The sequence below is a fragment of the Chrysoperla carnea genome, chromosome 4, assembly GCF_905475395.1.
Source record: "Chrysoperla carnea chromosome 4, inChrCarn1.1, whole genome shotgun sequence".
Classification (NCBI taxonomy): domain Eukaryota; kingdom Metazoa; phylum Arthropoda; class Insecta; order Neuroptera; family Chrysopidae; genus Chrysoperla; species Chrysoperla carnea.
Genome location: NC_058340.1, coordinates 69,719,767 through 69,740,994, shown reverse-complemented (window position 1 = coordinate 69,740,994; position 21,228 = coordinate 69,719,767). Strand labels below are relative to the sequence as shown.

Genomic DNA, 21,228 nt, shown 5'->3' with positions numbered 1-21,228 from the left:
TTAATCTTCTTAGGGAAAAGGCTAATTAAGGATGTATGAGCATGACAACAATGTTTGATTTAAAGGCTCAAAATTTGTTTGTAGGTAGTCTTTTACTCAAAGAATATGTGGTTAAAATTTCAGCTTAGGTAATCGTGCAAATTTTTAAGAAAAAAGTCATAAAAAATCGATATAAAATACATTGGCTCTTATATGGAGGAATCTCAAAAAACGACATATTTTGGAAGTTTTTGATAATTTTCATTTGGAATGAATGAAAACAAATTTAAAAAAAACTTTTTAATAGAAAGTAAACATATTAGCAATGAATTAGAAAAGAAAAAAAACTAAGTGTCACCGCCCATATAAGGGATGTAAGAGCAGGGTAGATTAAGGGTTGAAATTATTTTTATCTTATTTTCAACTTTGATGATGAATTTTGTTATAACTTCATGAATGTAGACGAAAAATAAGAATAAAATTTTTCGATATGTGTCTTGGTTTTCGAAATATCGAAAGCTAAATAATTAAACAAAATTTTCAATTTTCGATATTTTGAAAATTAAGCCAGATATCGAAAAATTTTATTCTTACTTTTGGTCTTATATCGTCAAGTAATAATATAAATTTATCATCAAAATTGAAAATATCTATTTTTAAATTTGTGCCCCCACTACCATGCTCATACATCCTTAAAGCATTATATAAATAATACAAATAAAAAATTTTAACTAACTACATAATACAAATTATAAATATTATCATATTATCACTAAATCCGGATATACAATTATTAATAATTCCTGACAGTTTCGGTAGTGGCAAATTAAAGAATAGTTATCACCGACTGACATTTTCAAGGTTTGAATCCATAACCACAAGTGTCACAATTGCACTTTTTGATACTTGTGGGTAGTACACATTTAAAACAAAACGCTAGTGTAGCGCCACTTTTTTGATAAATTGATCATGAACCATTCAGGCTTCCGTACTAAGCTAATATAATAATAATAACAATGTTACTACTGGATAGTTACTATAACGTACCAACAACAGTTAAATATAATGGATGACCAATTGGTGGTGTTGTACTAATTTGACATTCATAAATTCCACTATCACGTGGTTGTGGATAACGTATTCGTAACGTCCATTCCTCTGTATGTGGTGCATGTACAGCTTCAAAACGTTGATCTGATGTGTATGTATAACGGCCAACGGTTAATAAATGTATATCACGATGACGGACCCATGATACCTGGAACACATAAGGAAAAACAATTTAGAAGAACGAACATTCTCATTTTTATATCTTTTAGTTTTGTTAAAGTGGTTCGGTTGTCACGTGACTAGTCAACTAGTCAACTAGACAATTTGTTTGACGTAAACGTAAGAAAATGCTCTAAAAATATCGTAAACTAGGTAATTTGTATGATGTTAATGTAAAAAAATGCTATGAAAATATCGAAAAAGCATCAAAAATCAAAGTTTTTTTATGTTTCCTTTTTCGAAATAAACAGAATCTGTGATAGATTTTCTTCTTGATAAAAACTTTTTTGAAGCTGAATCACCGATTAATTTTTAACCCCCGAACTAAAAAAAGGGGTGTTATAAGTTTGACCGCTATGTGTGTCTGTCGCTATGTCTGTCTATGGCATCGTTGCGCCTGAACGGATGAACCGATTTTAATTTTTTAAATTTCATTTGAAAGGCAATTTAACGAAGAGTGTTCTTAGCTTTGATTCAAGTGCGAGTATAGTTTTCCGTATTCCAAAAAACTAAAAACTTGGCGATGATTTTCAAAATCGATGTAGTTTGGAAAAGGCATGATGTATAATTTTAACATATAAATAATTACTATGGAAATGAATGGTCAAAAAAACCTTGCTCAATTCATTTTGAAAATTGAAATGGTAAAATAATTAGATAATTAAAAACAATAATTCAAAAGAACAAAGTCAACTTAAATATTTCAATATCAATTAAAATATTTCCAAAATTTGTCCCAAAAAATGATAGCTCTCTACGTATCCTTTTCATTTCATCTGATGTCCTTGACCATCACTTTGATATTGATTTAAGAAGGAGTATTATAAGTTTAAAGTGTTTATCTGGGCGTCTATGTGTCTCTCAGTGGCATCGTAGCTCCTAAACGGTCGAACCGCCTTGATTGGGAACATTTTATAGCTAAGTTTCCAAAAATCGGTTTACAAGGGATAAATCGCATTTGCCGGTTTTTTTTTTGAAAATTTCACTTGTTTAATGATTGAACTGTACCTCGGTCAAATTGAAATACCTTTATTTATTCGACAACTCTGTATATACTGAGTATTAAAACTGTTTTTAAAAGTCTTTTAATTGTTTATTATATATATTTTTTTATTTCTTAATACCTTGTTTTACCTAAATCCTTCCCAAAATAATAATTAGCATATATTATTACTTGATATATTCAACTAACTGTATATGTAATAATATTTGGTATAAATATGTAAATGAGTTCTCTGATAATAATATGATGTATTTAAAGGTACCTCTAAGTACTGATAATGTTCTAGTAATTATCATTTTGAGTTCAAATAATTAACAACTAAATACATGTGATATCTACTAAAATTAAATACACACACACACTAAAATATTATATCATTCCTTGCATACGGGATGATCCTTAAATATGTTATGCGAAATGTAGAACAATTTAGAGGATACAATTCTAATCAGAAAGTTCCTTTAGAGTTTTTGAATTCGATGTACCATTAATGAACAAGAGTAAACAAACTATTGACTGAGTTAATTGTTGAAATACCATATGTAGACAGTGTTGATTACTCTGTCACATTACACATGCATACATGTCACACTTATATAACTGATCTTCCCATGTAATACATGCTATACATATTTTTTACTTTCACGGGTAAACAGTGATGTTTACGAAAAAATGTTTCAAACAAAAGTTGTTTATTTTTTGATAAGGGACATTTTTTTACATATAAACTTTTGTTCTATCTCTAACGATTTACAAGATGGGTAATACGGGCCCAAGACCCAATTGACCTATGTTGCTCATTTTCGAACTCGACCTCACTTTTTACGTCCTGAGTACGCTGTAAAAATTTCAGATTGATATCTTTTTTCATTTTTGATAAGTGCCCAGATAGTTTTCGTTGATAAGTGCCCACAGACGGACGGACGGACAACCGGAAATGGACTAAGTAGGTGATTTTATAAACACATATACCAAAATTTTGTTCGTAGCATATTTTTTTTAATTTGTGTCCCCACTACCATGCTCATACATCCTTAATTAGTCGGGCACAACGGATTTTTTTGTTTTCAATAATTTATTAAGGTTTTAACGCTATAAAAGTTTCAGCTTTTCAGCTTAACATCTCTTTTCGTTTTTGAGTAATCGTGAGGACTGACGGACAGACAGGCAGACAACCGGAAATGAACTAGTTAGGTGATATTATGAACACCTATAACAAAATTTTTTTTCATACTATCAATATTTTTAAGCGTTACAAATTTGGGACTAAACTTAGTATACCTTGGTATATTTCATATACATGGCATAAAAAATCGATAAATGGTATAAAATATCGATATTTAGCGACATGTAAGTCTGTTGTATGTTTTTTAATTGTATTTTTTTAAATAGAATTTCTTAATATACAATTTTATTTCGAATATCGAGGTATTTATTTGAATAACTATGTCTCAACTCGAAGTCAACAAAAATTCACCCTTATATATTCTCCGTATAATTTCATCTTATGATTTTTTTTCATGCGGTAGTTTTGGGTCACTCTGTATATTATTACAACATCATCCCTTAAATAATCGTAACCTTAATGCGATGAATTATTTAAATCTAACCTATACCACAGTGTTAGGTACTATACATCGAATATTAACACATGAATGCATTTTAGGAAAATAATTTGTATCGGATCAATTTATAAATTATGTATGTAATAATATAATATGTACCAATTATTAGGAACATATTAATACAGGGTGTTCCAGATTATTGCTCAGAAAATTGAATGGATAGGGGGAGGCTATAGCGTACCGTAATTACTAGGCTATAGCGTACCGATGCTTAAATCGTACCGTCCGGTTTTCTCATAACTGGAGGTTTTTTTTTGAGAAATCTTATGATCAATTTTATTATACAGGATGGTTAATTTTAATCTCTAATGGCTAATAAATCGTTTTGTAATTAAAAAATCAACACAAAAGTTGCAGAGTTTGAAGGGAGCACCGTGTTTTGACATCAGATTGGACACACTTCTTCGGGTTTTTTTTAATAGCCAATTAAGATCCTAAAAGGTAAGAGATAGGAATAACACTTTAAATTCAAAAGTTAATCCTCATAAAGAAACTTTTTCATTTATACACTTTTTTTCGAAAAACGTCAGCTTTTGTAGGAAATGCGACTTAAAAATATTTTATTATTGCATTTAATCGAAAGAAAAAACGCTAACTACGGAAAAATTTTTCAGAAAAAAGTTGACAAGGGCAATAGAGGACCTTTTTCTGTGTCCATGACTTTCACCTACAATTATCGATAAACTTTAAGCATATTCTATAACAAGTTTTCTAATTCGTACCAATACAAAGTTGCTTATCTATAAATATATAGGAGACTTTCTATAGATATAGATAGATAGATAGATAGATAGTCACTCATCACGATATCTCTGGAACTATAAGACCTAGAGACTTGAAATTTGGGAGGAATATTCCTTTTGCCAAGTAGAGGTCAGCTAAGAACGGATTTTACGAAATTCCACCCACAAGGGGGGTTGCGGGGGTGTTCATGAATAAAAAATTCATATTTTTCAATTATGGCTTTTAATAGTTCAAAACTTGGTCAGAATGTTTTAAATTACATTTAGAAATTTTTTTAATCTTCGGAGGGTAGAAAGGTGTAGCGAGAAAGTGGGAAGGAAATATCGAATATTTACAAATATACCCAAGTGGGGTATCAAATAAAAGAGCATGACGTGTACATTACAAAAATGTTATCCAACGCAAGGAAATGTGGAGGGAGGGGTGCAAGTGGGGATGTTGCCCAGCAAAGCGGGTGGGTAACAGCTAGTTAATTATATTAGAATTTCTATACTAAACATACAAATTTATTTTGATTTAGGAGTTCCTTGTCAAAAAAAAACTAGAGTTTTATTTATTAGGAGACTGACTAGTATCATTTTTCATACTGCTCTAAAATTTTGATGGACTTCTTGAAGAAATATACTGAGTTCCTCGACCATGAAGAGAAAAAAAAAACACAAAATTTTATTCCGTTTTTAGGTATCAAGGTAAAGCTTTAAAAACAAAGATATGTAAGAAAAAATAATATTTAAAACAGGTTGGGAATACAATAAGGATTTTAAACTACAACAAATCTATATACAAATTGTATAGTGTGAATATCTCAGTGAGTTTAGACCTTATACTAGTGTTTCTTCTAACTGTTCCCTAAGGATTCTGTGTGTGTACCTTATATATTCTTATACAATCTTACAACAATAGAAAACAATAGTAAAATAAGACGATTGAATAAAATTATGTTAATACACCACCACAACGCGTCCTTTTTTCTATTCGAAGTAAGGTAATGAGTTCCAGTATTGGCAATCTTTTAGCCCATTTTCTCTTTTCTCAATACTCTGGATAAAAAGTTTTAATTTATAACGTAAGAGATTTCCAAGAAATTTTGCATACATACTTGCTTGTAGGCCAATCTCTAGGCCATATAAGTGAAAACAAACAATTAAGTGAGTTAATTGTTAAAATACCATGTATAGACTGTGTTGATGTTTACGAAAAAATGTTTCAAACAAAAGTTGTTTATGTTTTTATAAGGAACATTTTTTACTATTAATCATTTGTCCTATCTGCAACGGTTTACAAAATGGGTCCTACGGACCCATTTGATCTGTGTTGCCCATTTACGAACTCGACTTCACTTTTTATGCCCTGAACATGTTGTAAGAATTTCAGCTTGATATCATTTTTCGTTTTTGAGTTAACGAGTTTACAGACGGACAGACGGACAGACAACCGGAAATGAACTAATTAGATGATTCTATGAACACCTATACCAAAAATTTTTTCGGCTAGGAGACGCTGGTTCCAAAACATTTGTTAATACATTGCGATGACCAGAAAATGAAACGTCAATCTATAGGATGCTGATTCTAGCCGAAAAATTTTCATACTTTGTATCTTACTATAACCAGAAGCTTGTATCTGGTTCAGTGCCTGAAGCACTCAGTAACCAGACCAATCATTTTCAATTGATAATTTTTCCCTTGAAAATGAAATTTAAAAAAAAAAAACATTTTCAACCTTATTTCTTGTATTTTACGCAACAAAGATTTTGTAAAAACAATTTTCATCGTTTAATAGAATTATTAAAATCAGTTTTCAAGATTTTCAATTATTTTAAAATCATCTCTATTTTTAAACTTCAAAAATTTATCTTTCGTTTTTTATACCATGCATATATGAAATATACATGGTATATTAAGTTTAGTCCCAAGTTTGTAACGCTTAAAGATATCGATGCTACAAACAAAATTTTGGTATAGGTGTTCATAGAATCACCTAATTAGTCCATTTCCGGTTGTCCGTCCAACCGTCCGCCCGTCCGTCCGTCTGTGGACACGATAACTCAAAAACGAAAAAAGATATCGAGCTGAAATTTTTACAGCGTACTCAGAACGTAAAAAGTGAGGTCAAGTTCGTAAATGAGCATCATAGGTCAATTGGGTCTTGGGTCCGTAGGACCCATCTTATAAACCGTTAGAGATAGAACAAAAGTTTAAATGTAAAAAATGTTCCTTATCAAAAATTAAACAACTTTTGTTTGAAACATTTTTTCGTAAACATCATTGTTTACCCGTGAGGGCGCCAATTAGGCGGAAATTTTATAATATGTGTACAAACTATACACTAAATGTCGGTCGGTAATGCAGAAACCTATAAAGTCATTTACATATGTACTATACTTGATTATCAGTTATGTATGTGTCACATGTTTGTATGTGTAATGTGATAAAGAAATCAACACTGACTATGCATGGTATTTCAACAATTAGCTCAGTCAATTGTTTGTTTTCACTTGTTTCTGACCTAATAATAACTAAATTACTGCATTATTTTTTTGTTTGTTTTTATTTTGTACGAAGCTAATTAGCTAGCTATCTGTTTTGCAATATTTATTTTCATTTTGTATGTTATAAATTATAAATGAATAATAAATTTTTTTACAAATAAAAACAAAACCTCATTGCCTGGAAGTCATTATTTTAAATTTTTTTTTAGTTGTGTAAAAATTGTTGTTTCAAGCAACTTTCATATGCAGGTAAAAATAGTCTCTTTTAAATTTCGATCATAGCCTACAATATGCAAATATATTTTTTTACAAAAGTTGTTTACTTTTTTATATGGAACATTTTTTACGCTTAAACTTTTGTTCTATCCCTAACGGTTTACAAGACACTTTTTTACTTCCTGAGTGCGCTGTAAAAATTTCAGCTTGATATCTTTTTTCGTTTTTAAGTTATCGTGTTCACAGACGGGCGGACCTACGGACGGACAACCAAAAATGGACTAATTAGATGATTCCATGAACAACCTATAATAAAATTTTTGTGTGTATCATCAATATTTTTAAGCGTTACAAACTTGGGACTAAACTTAATATACTTATAAGTTAAGAAAGATTAGGCAGATTATAGCCATTTATGGTATATGATAACTTCTCCTGTTTTGTTGTTCAAATATTACCGTGACGACAGACTTTTTGCTTTGTTCTAATAGTTCAATTAACCCTCTGTCCTTCGTTCTACTTTTTTAAAATATTTATGAAATAGTCCAATAGGGTATTCCACTATTTTTTTTTTTATTTTGCTAATAAAAAGCCACCAAAAATTTATTTCGGAAAAATACACACGCTTTCTTGCCAAAAACTTAAATTAAATTTTAAACCTTTTTTAAACTGTCAAAAACGCGGGCATCCAATTTGATGACGTAATATGGGTATCAATATATGAAATAACACAAATAAGTTTGTCAGATATATTCATAGACATCTGATTATAATAAATATAAATACTTTTTATCTATGCATATATTATACCCAGCTGTCTACACTGAACTAACTGATGGTCTATGACTCATACCGCCATGACATCACAGCAGGGCTTACCCGCGTTTTAGGTCACGTGATAAACAGTTTAAAAATTACGATTTTAAATTTTAAAATTTTAAAAGAAAAATGTGTTTTTATGACTCGAAATCAGAATATTTAAATATATTTTTACATAAATTTTAACTTTTTTCAAATTTCATGATTTATTTTTGACTAACGATAATACCCTATTGTTGATAATCCATTCACAAATGAGGGGCTGGTATTCAGTAAGGACTACAAGGCGCTCAGATCGGCTAGGCGTAGTCATTGCTATCTATAAAACAGTAGTATATGAAAAAGAAGTTTTATTTTCTTTGGCAAGCAAACAAAAGGAAGGTTGTCTGTGTGGTTTTGTTTTGAAGTAAAAAAAAATACAATTTTTATTGCAAAAAGTAAAAAAACTTTTGGTTTTCGTGTTATTTATTATTATCAAGTTGACTATTGTGTTTGAGATGGTAAAGTTTAAAAAAACGTCACACAAAATATCTTAGAATTTTTTTATCTTTTATTCCAGGTCAACATGCAACTTAGTTCTTAATAGAAGAATTCCTATTGACTTTGAGTCAATAAAATAAACAGTTTAAGCAGAAAGGTTCCTCCATACTTTAGAGACAAGAGTACTTAATAGTGGAACTTCAAATAATGGTGCTTTTAGAAGATAGTGTTTCCTAGATTATATTTTAAAAAGAAATGGTACAACGCTCTCGAATTAAAACGTAAAATAATATCGAAAAAATATAGAAATTAATATAAAAAAAAAACGATTACGATTTTTAATTTTAAAATTTTAAAAGAAAAATGTGTTTTTATGACTCGAAATCAGAATATTTAAGTATATTTTTACATAAATTCTAACTTTTTTCAAATTTCATGATTTATTTTTGACTAACGATAATACCCTATTCGAATATGGTTTGTATTTATGAATGTTAAATATAATAACTGCATAAATCATATATTTAAAATGAAAAAACTGTTTATTTTTAAATAAATAATTTTGATGCATTTAAACAACAATATAATTAATCAAAAATTTTTATTATTGCCTGTCATAAATAATATATTCATTATTTATGACTTACTACCCCAAACACGTGCAATTATTATTACTTGCTAATACTATCTGCGACTGTTGGAGCAAGCTATGGAGCTTGCTAGCGGTGTTAAATAATATTATCATCGTCAATAAATTATTATTTTCGGTTTTTTTTTTTTTTTTTTTTTTTTTTTTTTATATTTTTTTATTAATTTTCTAAATGCACACACGTTCAATAAAATATTGGTTTTTATGAATTAATAATGGCCAATTTTTTTATTGCTGTATTCAATTTTTGGGTAATATTTTATATCTTGTTTTAATTAATTTTGGCTATTCATTTCTAAAATGCTATCTTGTATGATGATTTTGATAATATCTAGTGCTAAGATGATTGTAAACCTACAGTATTGTAAAAAAGGTTTGGTTTATTGCACGGTACATACATATAAACCAAATGCATACATTGTAGTGAAGTAATGTGTTATTTTTGGCTTTACAATACCACGCAACTACAAAAATATATAATATATTGTGTGTAAGTGATGCTTATAAATTTGATAATATAGATTTCTCTCTTCAATCATCAATACTCTAACTATAGTAGTCTATGTTCATCAAATGGTGGATCTTCGATGAACTCATTATTAAATTAAAATTTTGTTGGTATATCATCGACAACCTTATATTTTTATGGTATTTTTATAAACTACAAGATTGTCTAAATATTTAAGATAGTTTTTTATCACACTCTCCAGATTTTTTGATATAGAATTATCCAATTAAAAAGGATAACACCTATATGATTCATCATTTTTCAGCCAATTTTGAACGATAAAATAATAATAAAAAGCCCAATGACAAAGGAATTACTTTTAATTTTCAGTGAAATACTTTTAGGTTCTCTTCAAGGTAAAAGCAAGCAAACAGTACGCTCAAACCCGTCACTATGTTGTTCCGGTCTTAAATAATTTAATTTCAAACAAAAATGACATATATCTGATAAAATCAATATTTCTTGAAGTTTCAAATTTGTGTGGTTTTTAAGATACATATCCACAAGATACATTTCCATAAAATATAATGAAATATTTGATATACAGGGTGTTCTATTATTGATAGCAGAAAATAATACCAGTAAATTAAGCTTATCAAGACAAATGGAAAAGCTCTTTAACAAATTTCGATCTGATTTCTAATTCGAGAGATGTAACTATGGTTAAAAATAGAAGGATTTATGCATACACAGACTAATCAAACTCATTAAACGAAGTAAGTGTCACTTTAAAATAAAGAGGGGAGTATCATACAAACCATATAGATTGTAAATTGATTTAATTGGGGCAATACTAAAAAAACTATTTTGTTGTCTTTATTTATAAAACAAAAAAAGAAAACAAAAAAATAATACACATTTATCAAATTATTTAACCAATACAGAGACACTTAGATGTGGGAAGTATCAACGTACGGAGGGGATTAAATAGGGCATTAATATTAGTTCAATACGCCGCAGATAAGAATCACATAATTTATTATGATAGCTGGTTGCTCTATCAAAGTTGTTGTGTTAGATCCTAAGACATTTGTGATACTTACCTGCAGTGTATTAAACTAATTATTAATACACTTTTCAATCCACTCTAAGTGTCTCTTTATTGGTTAAATAATTTGATAAATATGTATTCTTCTTTTTGTTTTCTTTATAAATATCGACAACAAAATAGTTTTTATAGTATTGCCTTCCCAATTTAATCAATTTATAATCAATTATTGTTTTATGATCGTCACCTCTACATTATAAAGTGACACCTACTTCGTTTAATAAGTTTGATTGGTACGTGAATGCATACATCCTTCTATTTTTACCATAATCAAATCTCCTGAATTCGGAATCAGATCTAAATTTGGTAAAGAGCTTTTCCATTTGCCTTGATAAGCATAATTTACTGATATTATTATCTGTTCTATCAATAATAGAACACCTTGTATATATTTATTTCAAAATATAATCATATTATTATTTTAATCTTAAATCATCATCATATACATATTTGAGTGGTTTTACTTTCTCATTTCTCTCTCTCACATGTTATATAATAATTATATTTGTAATTAAAAAGGACCTTCATAAAACAATTATAATGTTTATATCAGTTTGTTTATTAGTTTTGTAGTCAACAAACATATAAAACATAAAACAACACAAATCTTGATAATCGGTTTTATCGATTCTATTTAAACCAGAGGTGGAATCATTTGTTGGAAGTTTTTTAATTCGGTTAGATTATCTCAGATATAATGAGAACAAATATCATATGTTTCCTTGTATTCACTTCCTACAAGTTGGCTTCATAACGAAAAAAACGGTAGGGCTTAATATCTGAAACATACTGAATAGCAATATATATTACTTTTGTAGAAGCGCTTTGCTAGGCTTAAAGACCTCACTTATCCTTTCTTTTGTTCACAATCTTATGGATTTTAATTTTTTGGTGAGTTAAATCTTTTTTGAAAATGAATTTATACTTAATTTCATCGAAATTGGTCGAGTTTCATCGATTTTTTGCAATTTTCTTAAGGAGTAACCCTTAGAAAAAAATCGAAAAATCGAGAAAAAATTTTTAAGGCGGAATTTGATAAAACTCAGTTTGTAAGGTAAATTTGACCCAAAAAATTAAAAAATCGGGTTTATTTAACGATTGGGCGAATATTTTTGGAGATATCGGCTAAAATCGATCCAAATATTGCGATATCTCAGAAACTCTGCAACCAATCATTAAATTAACCTGATTTAGGCTGAATTTTCGTTCAGAAAATACACTATATCGAATCACACTGTATTATGAAACAAAGATTAAAATACAGTCCTGATAATGAATTTCTCATATCTATCTTTTATATTGAATGGTTAGAACAAAACTTGAATATCAAACCATCATTTAAAGTCTACAAATGTCAACCAAAAACTTAAACTTCCATATCTTTTATGTCTAAAAAGGTTCGTTTTGATTCTCTCAAATATATCTTATTAAATAAATAATGATGATTATTAAAATTTGAATAATCAAAACATTTTATTAGTGTTATCATAACTATTGTAATTATTGTTGTTGTTCTTGTTTTAAAGACCACATAGCACAAGAATGTGCGGTGAATTGGACTGTTAAAGATAAGATCATTATTGTTTTGATTAAATAAATTATTGTATCTTTATTTATGGACATTCCGACTAGAAACTTTCATCCTAAATGTAGCGCAAATACGTAACAACGGTATACGGAAAACCTCAACCAGTTCCCGATTGGGCAATACCAATCAGTTCCCGATTAGGGATCCCAATCAACAACTTAAAATAATTAAAATGAAATTAGGATTTTGAAGAAATAAAACTTCTATTAGAAATTTAAACACTTTAATTTTCGCGAAACTACTTTATTATAATTTATAATGTGACATGTTTCGGATATTACTCCATATTCAACTGCTGAATCGATATAAAATACATTGACTCTTATGGAGGAATCTTAAAAAACAAAACCAAGTGTCACCGTCCATATAAGGGATGTAGGACCAGGTTAGATTTAGGGTTGAAATTAATTTTATGTTATTTCCAATTTTGACAATTTTTTTAAAACTTCATGAAGGTAGACAAAAAAATCAAAATGAAATTTTTCAATATGTTCCGTTGTTTTCGAAATATCGAAAGCTGAATAATTAAACAAAATTTGCAATTTTCGATATTTTGAAAATTACGCCAGATGTCGAAAAATTTTATTCTTCAAAATTGAAAATATATATTTTTTAAATTTGTCCCCCCACTACCGTGCTCATACATCCTTAATTTGATGATTAACAGGCTTTTGAAGTTAAGGAGTACGATTAAAATGGCTATTCTCTTCTACATCGTCAAAATAAAATAGCACACACTCTCTCTCTCAAAGCTGTTTAAATATTTTTAAAGCTTTAGTAATTATAAAAATAAACAGTATAAAACTGCAAAAAAAAAAATAAATATTTGGACTTATTTTTTCATACATAATAAATAATTCTAGGTATTCTGTCTGTAATATTATCCTCAATATCCCGCAGGTAACTACTCCTAACACAAAACTACATACACACAAAAATAAAATAAACATATCCGATTATAAGGATTTTAAAACATATTAAAAATGTAATTGGAAAATTCACCAAGGAAAATATCAGCCGATCCGATCCGATGCGAGGCGTATTCCCTAAAGTTATTTATGTTTTTTCTTATTTCAAAATGTTATTTTTTTATATCTAAAAACGATACACGGTAAATAATTTCATCATAAAAGGATTATAATAAAAAGCCTTCCTTTTTTGATATGAAAACATCCGGATATTTAAAGGTTGTCCTAAAGAACTACTCATATTTCGGTAACAGTTGATTTTTCTAATTTTTTTTTATTCAATTTTTCGTAAACGCACATAGAAAAAAAAAGTTCACAAAACTTTTAACTTTTTTAACCAAATTTCTATTATATGACGTGATCTGAGTCAAATTGAGAGTCAAACTAATCGATAATAGTTCAATTTTCATTCTCAAACACGTGAAACCCTCATGTGTAAACAGTGATGTTTACGAAAAAATGTTTCAGACAAAAGTTGTTTATTTCTTTATAAGAAACATTTTTTATATTTAAACGTTAGTTCTATCTCTAACGCTTTACAAGATGGATCTTACGGATGCAAGACCCAGTTGACCTATGTTGTTCATTTACGAAATCAACCTCACTTTTTACGTCCTGAGCACGCTATAAAAATTTTAGATTGATATCTTTTTTCGTTGTTGAGTTATCGCGTTGTCGAACGACAACCGGACAACCGGAAATGAACCGGAATTTTATGAACACTTAAATCGAAATTATGCTCGTAGCAATAATATTTTTAAGCGTTACAAACTTGGAACTAAACTTAGTATACCTTGACTACAGTTCATATACACTTGGTATAAAAACAAGGCAATTACGAGGCCTGACTATACTACTACTATTTTTCCCTAATGGTATACCATTTTCATTAGACAGTTTATTTATACATTTGAACAGTATTGTTGTAAATTACTATAGTTTCTTAAGATTCTCCTATTAATTCAAAGCCGGTTGAAAATGAAATGGAGCTTGTTATCTTAGTTCAATTCTAAGCTATTGCATGATAATGATTTTCTCAATAATAATTAGAGATTACCTTTTTTTCTAAAAAAAAATCACTATTTTAAGTTTCTTTTAACATCAGTGATTTTTTTATCTTTATAAAAGAAGTGCTCGAGGTAAAAGACGATTTTAAGTTTTTCCATATTTCTATATAAAAAGTATTTATAAATACTTACTCGAGCAAAGCAAGTTATATATCGCCTTATCTATATGATGCTATTATCTATTTTCTGTATATAATAATAGTATAGAATATGACTACAGTACCTAGAGATACGTATATACCTAGATTCTATCTAGAAAGTATTTATATTTATGAAATATTCATTATTTATGTAAATTTTATTTAAAGTTTAATAATATTATTCATTCATTCATATAAATATATTTAGTACAAGGTGTTTAAAAAGTATGGGTACTCACAGTCCAATAACTCGAGAAAGACACATTGTTTTGAAAGCCGAAAAATACACTTGCCCGATATTTATTTAAAGTCTATCGAATTTAATGAAATTCGAATCCATCCAATTTTTAAATTCACTGTATAAAATACATGGTTTTTCAAAAGTTGAATATCTTGGGGACAAACAAGGCTGTATTTCTTCTCAGGTAACTACATTATATCACCTGACCATAAGGTGCTATAAGTTTAAGGCATTTAAAACGTGAGGCTTATATTGATATTAAAGAAGACATGTTCTGAAACATTTGGAGCTTTCAAAAATAGAGAGACTGGTTTGAAGTCAAGAAATTATAAATATGAAAGGTAATGGTTGGCCTAGGTGAGTGAATTTTCTCGAAGCAAGACCTGGGGAGTAACGAATAAAACTTTAGTACTGAAAATACTCAACACTTTTTCATATGCGGCTACAAATCTGTGCTCATAAAGACGGTTGAAAGGATTTCTTCTTGTTATGTTATGGCAGCTTCTGGTTTGATTAATCATAGCTACGAATCGGTAGTGGCTACTATTATATTAGAAAAACACAACCGGTAGCCATTTTTAGAATGCGTAAAAAATTTACATTTACCGTTACTGGAAACACTCATGTGATGCGATTTTTTTAGCACCCTGTATAAGTACATTAGGTGTATCGCCATCACATATTTATTAAAATGTAGAAGAAACTTTGTGTAGTTTGAAAACTCCTAACTAAATCTAACATACATACTCTAGAAATTTTCGGAAAATAGAATTTTCAGATCTTTAAAGTGAAAATACTACTTACAGAAGGAAGATTTATATATGAAAATCTGATTATATTTTGTGACAAAGATGTTTTATATATTATAAAATCTATCCTCTCCACCCCATTTTACCACACTGAAATTCGTCAAGTATAATGATTATGAGAGTTTTACCTTAATAATATACATACACATAGAACAGGTTGAAGGGGATGAAAGGGGAATGTGGTAGAATATACGACGACGTAAAATTTATATGTTAATGAATCATAAAATCACTTCCGTTTTAACATTCACAATTTTACTACTTCTGTCTAGATTTTCATTATATACACTATACTATATACTCCCCTTTTTATTCTCCTGTTTTCCCACCTTTACCATATTTCTAATTTGATTTGTGAAAATTTTACTTTATGTAGAACCAGTGTAAGAAAGTAATAGGAAACCGAACCATAGGCTTGGAAAAACCACTTTCATTTGCGCGTGCCAGTCACTTGAAATCTATTTCAAAGAGTTTTATTTCTTTATAATTATTTATGACTTAACGTAATTATTATCAAGTTATTTTATTTAAAAGAAAAAACCTGATGAGCAAAAGAAAAGGCAGTGGGTTAATTTTTATCGAGGTTCGTTTATATTAAGGGCATTTCTTTAGGTGTACGGACATTACAATTTTCACCAACAGCCTGGCAGCACAGGAAAATGTGAAGCGATGAGCTTGCTAAAAATGGCACAATGCTGCCAGACAAAAGCATCAATAAAAAGGCCAATCTTTGATGGAGGGAGGAACGTACTTGTGGTACAACAAGACCGATATGGACTGAGTACAATCGTAGGCGTTCCGAAGATCTTATATCACTTCCAAAAGCCTCTGTTACGAAAGTTTTTGCGGCTATTACAGGACACTGGTTGGGCATCAGGCATGCTGAAAACTGGACCTGGCAGTGTATCACGACTACTGCAGGAGCTGCCACAGCGGTGAGGATGAGGAGACAATGTGTCATCTTCTCTGTCATTGTCCAGTTCTTACCATGAGGAGAAGGACTTACTTGAGCCAGCCTATCTTTGAGAGCCTCTCCGACCTAAAGTCCGTCTACGTCAAAGCATTCCTGCTGTTCTTAAACAGCTCCAAATTGTTCATGGAGTTGACATTACCATAAATTACAGATTTCTGTAAAAGTAGTCATTTGACATTAGCATAAATTATAGATTTCTGTAAAAATAGTCAATATAAAATATTTCACGGCCATCTTTTCTTATATACTCAATGAATAATTATGTTTATTATACATTTAAAAAAAATAGAAAACCATACATTTATTTTACCGGTGTAAAACAATCCTTACCATTATTTCGAGTGTTACAGAAAGGGTATAAGCGAGAGCAGTCTTTACTTTTAAACCCAGCGAAGCGGGTGGATATCACTCTAGTAATCATATAAAACATTACAGACTAAACAAACGTTTTATTATTATTTATCTTCGTCTATTTCTAGTTTGAATTTACCAACAAACAGAATCCTTCGGGAAACAGAGAAAGTATGCAATAGATAAAGCTACTTATATCAAAGAATCTGTTTGTATGGTTGGTAACTCATTATGATTCTCTCATTTCGATTATATGTATCTAAACCATCATGAAATGTTTTTATAATATTAATGAATTGTAATGCCAGTATAGTTGAAAATTTCACGTTTCATTGCTGAAACTATCATACAGTTCACTTGGTTCTAATTAAAAATATACTTATTATAATAATATGTATTATAGGGTACAATATTTATTACAAATATGTTCAAGTGTTTATTAATTATCATAAAATCATCGATTATACCAATTCGTCTCGTGCGTGAGTTTTATTGCAGGCGTTTCCATGGTAACGATACACTTACTTTATTATAGAATTGTCTAGATGCATATATAAATGTATGGATTGCATTTATGCCAAACATTGAAAATTTAATACTATTGTCTAACAAATTTAAATAAACAATTATGATAATTTACATTTGAAAAATAATATTTGTGCAATTGAATTTCTTATTTTCACAATTTTTAATGCCATTAAGTTTAACTAATTAGTGTTTCAGTAATTTTAATTTGACATTTTCTATAACATTAACATGTAAAGAATTGCAAATTAGTCATAGCAACCTCCTTTAGCACCCAAATTTTTCACTGGAAGCGCTGGCATCGATTTTATCGATATAAGCGATGGATGCATAATCTAAATGGTATGAGAAAATATTTAAGGATAAAGCAAAAGCGGCATTTTTATTTTTTGTAATGTTTTTCCGAATACTCAAATTACATAAATTAACAGTAATAGAATTTACCAATATGTAATAATAACAATAATTAAAAATATTTGATAATAAGCTATAATCATTAGATGAGTGGATGAGTAGGTATAAATGCAATAACAAAACCTATTATAATCCATATATAAAATAAATTTACTAGAATACAATTCAATGATAGGTCTAAATACCAATAATTATAATGTCAATTTATATTATATTATAGGTATAAACAAAATATAATAGTTTGATATCAAGTTAATGACATGGGGTTTATTTTGTTGTCTATAATTACTGCATAAAATATCATAAACAGATTATAAATATTGATCATACCGAGTGAAATGTTCCTGAACAGCAGCCAATCTCGAAAAATTATGATTTTAGCAAAAAAAAGTCTCATATAAAAGTAGTAGAGCTAAAGAAGTTGTATAAACTTTGACGTTGAGGATGACATTAACTTATAAGATCACTGAAAAGTGAGCTTTGACCCTTTTATGGAGATAGATAGAGGAAAACATTAAATTAGAAAGTTATTCCTCATAAAAAACCGACAACTCGAAAGTATATTCTTGATTGTTTTTGCATTCGATTTTAAACTTGTCTAGTTTTCACAAAAATGTTCACGACGTATTATTTTTAATATCTGGATGACCGAGCTTTGCTCGGTATTCTTAAAAAGACACAAATTTTATCACTAATAGAAGACCGTTTTAAATGTCTCCACACAAATACCAATTTGAATCATTAACTACGATATACACCAATAGATGTCAGGAAGAGTTATAATTTGCAGTGCCGGTTTCAGTTTTTCATGAAAAAACGAATAAAACGACGTTTTTTTAAAATGAAACCTTGTTAGATCGACTTATCGCCCCAAAAAACCCCTACATACTCATTTTCATGAAAATTGTTGGAGCCATTTCCAAGATCGTTGATATATATATATATATATATATATATATATATATATATATATATATATACAAGAATTGCTCGTTTAAATATATAAGATTAGCATTCTTTGCTGATGGATATTTTCCTAGAGCCATTTTGTTTCGAGTTTGGTTGAAGTTTCGATACATTTCTAGCACCCAGTATAGTAACAGATGAATACTGGCGGAAAGGAAAGAAATACAATGTTGGCAAATTTTCATTAAATAGATATCAAAATGATATCTGATTATGATGAGACATTCATAAACAAAAAATTGGCAAAATAAATTTTACATAAATAAAGAATCAAAGTGAAACGAAAATACCCAATGACTATCTAAAAAGAATCCTGATCCCTGGAAATCTAAAAGAATTCTATTTTCCGTACCACCATAGCAGACATTTTCCTCAACTTCTTGATGAAAAAACTCTTTTAATAAATGTAGTAATGCCCTAGAAAATAACTTCCAAGGGCCTCTGTTCGCAAAGTTGTTGCGGCTATCACAGGACACTGGCTGGGCGGCAAGCATGCTGAACACTTATTCCTGGCAGTGTATCACGACTACTGCAGGAGCTGTCACAGTGGTGACGAGGAGGAGACAATGTCTTATCTTCTCTGTCACTACCCAGCTCTTGTCATGAGAAAATGGACTTACTTGAGCCAACCTCTCTTTGACACCGACCTCAAGTCAGTCGACGTCAAAACCCTTCTGCTGTTCTTAAACAGCTCCAAATGGTTCATGGAGTAGTGGCCGGGGATGGGTCGACCCTTTTACGATATCACAACGGACCCTATGGTCTAAGTGTGTCCCACCCCAGGACCGCCACTCTAACCTAACCTAACCTAGATAATATAGTTTCTTCAAAAGAGGAATCCAAAAAAACGTCGATTTTCTTTCTAACAAACTGAAAAGTCCTCCTAAGAGTAAATATTCTGCCCAATTTAATTGTTCTTCTACCAAATATATTATTAAATAAATATCTATTATTTATTCTTGACGATTAGCGACCTTGAAAAAATTCCTTTCATGCTAAAATAAGTGACTTGAATAAATTTTGAATTTTAATCTAAGATAGTATGTATAGTTTTATGGACCTCTATGCAGCGCCCTTTCAAAATTAATCCCTTTACATTTTACGACACACATGATTAAATTTTTATAGATAATTAATATTCTCGGTTGTGTCGCGCTATATAATAGTGTTGTGAGTGTTTGTTATCACTATTAGAAGCTCATAATTTGTTGGTTATGTACTATGTGTGTTACTAATAGCAATCTAGGTCCAAGTATTGTACCTTGTGTCACTCTTCAGTTTCTGGATACATGGATACAACTTTATGAAGATAAACTTTATTTGATTGAATTCGTCTTCAAGTAACAAAAATTAATAGATTTATCAAAATATCAATCACATATATTGATATCCTTCAGAGTGAGCTGTGAAGATTACATGTTAAACACAGGGACTGCGGGTATAATCGATGAGGTTGATTCAAGGTGCATTAGACTGTGGTCAATGGTACCACCAAATATTAATGACACATAAATAGTGTTTTTATCGATAACTGTTTAATTTTTCAATTTACAAAACAGACTTAAAATTACAAAATTTAAAAAAAAAACAGATTTTTTGAAACTTAGCTGTAAAATGTTCCCAATTAAGTCGGTTTGATCGTTTAGGGGTTACGATGCCACTGAGAAACACACAGACGCACAGTTAAACACTTTTAAATCATAACAATCCTTCGAAAATCATTATTAAAGTGATGGTCAAGGACATCAGATGAGATGAAAAGGATACTTGGAGAGCTATCATTTTTTGAACTAATTTTTTGAAATATTTTAATTGAAATTGAAGTATTTGAGTTGAGTTTGCTCTTTTGAATAATTGTTTTGAATTACCTGAGTATTTTACCATTTTACTTTTCAAAATGAATTGAGAAAGGTTTTTTTAGTATTCATTTCCATAGTAACTATTTATCTGTTAAAATTATACGTCATGCTTTTTCCAAACTCGATGGATTTTGAAGATCATCGCTAATTTTTTAGTTTTTTCGAGTACAGAACTCTAAGCTCGCACTTAAAGCATAGCTAGGAACACTCTCCGTTAAATTATCTTTCAAATGAAACCAAAATAATTAAAATCGGCTCATCACTTAGACGCTACGATGCCAAAGTTAGACACATACACACGCACATAGCGGCCAAACTTATAACACCCCTTTTTTTTAAGTTCGGGGGTTAAAAAATGGCTTTAAAAACATACAAGTGATAATTATGTTCCTCGGTAGGTACGATACTCTACCATAATAACTAGAACTAGAATCTATCTATATTCGATTGAATATAATCAAATTCTATAGAGACTCTCAGTTAGCTACTCTGAATG

General features: G+C 29.6%; 1 protein-coding gene across 1 annotated transcript in view; it reads right to left on the bottom strand.

Annotated features, from left to right (window-relative positions):
- LOC123298891 (hemicentin-2-like) overlaps positions 1–21,228 on the bottom strand; it is an 85,179-nt gene that overhangs the window by 50,281 nt on the left and 13,670 nt on the right. Inside the window, exon 3 of the mRNA XM_044880989.1 lies at positions 1,027–1,237. Within this exon, the coding sequence (XP_044736924.1) occupies positions 1,027–1,237 (211 nt within the window). The remainder of the gene's footprint in view (positions 1–1,026; positions 1,238–21,228) is intronic.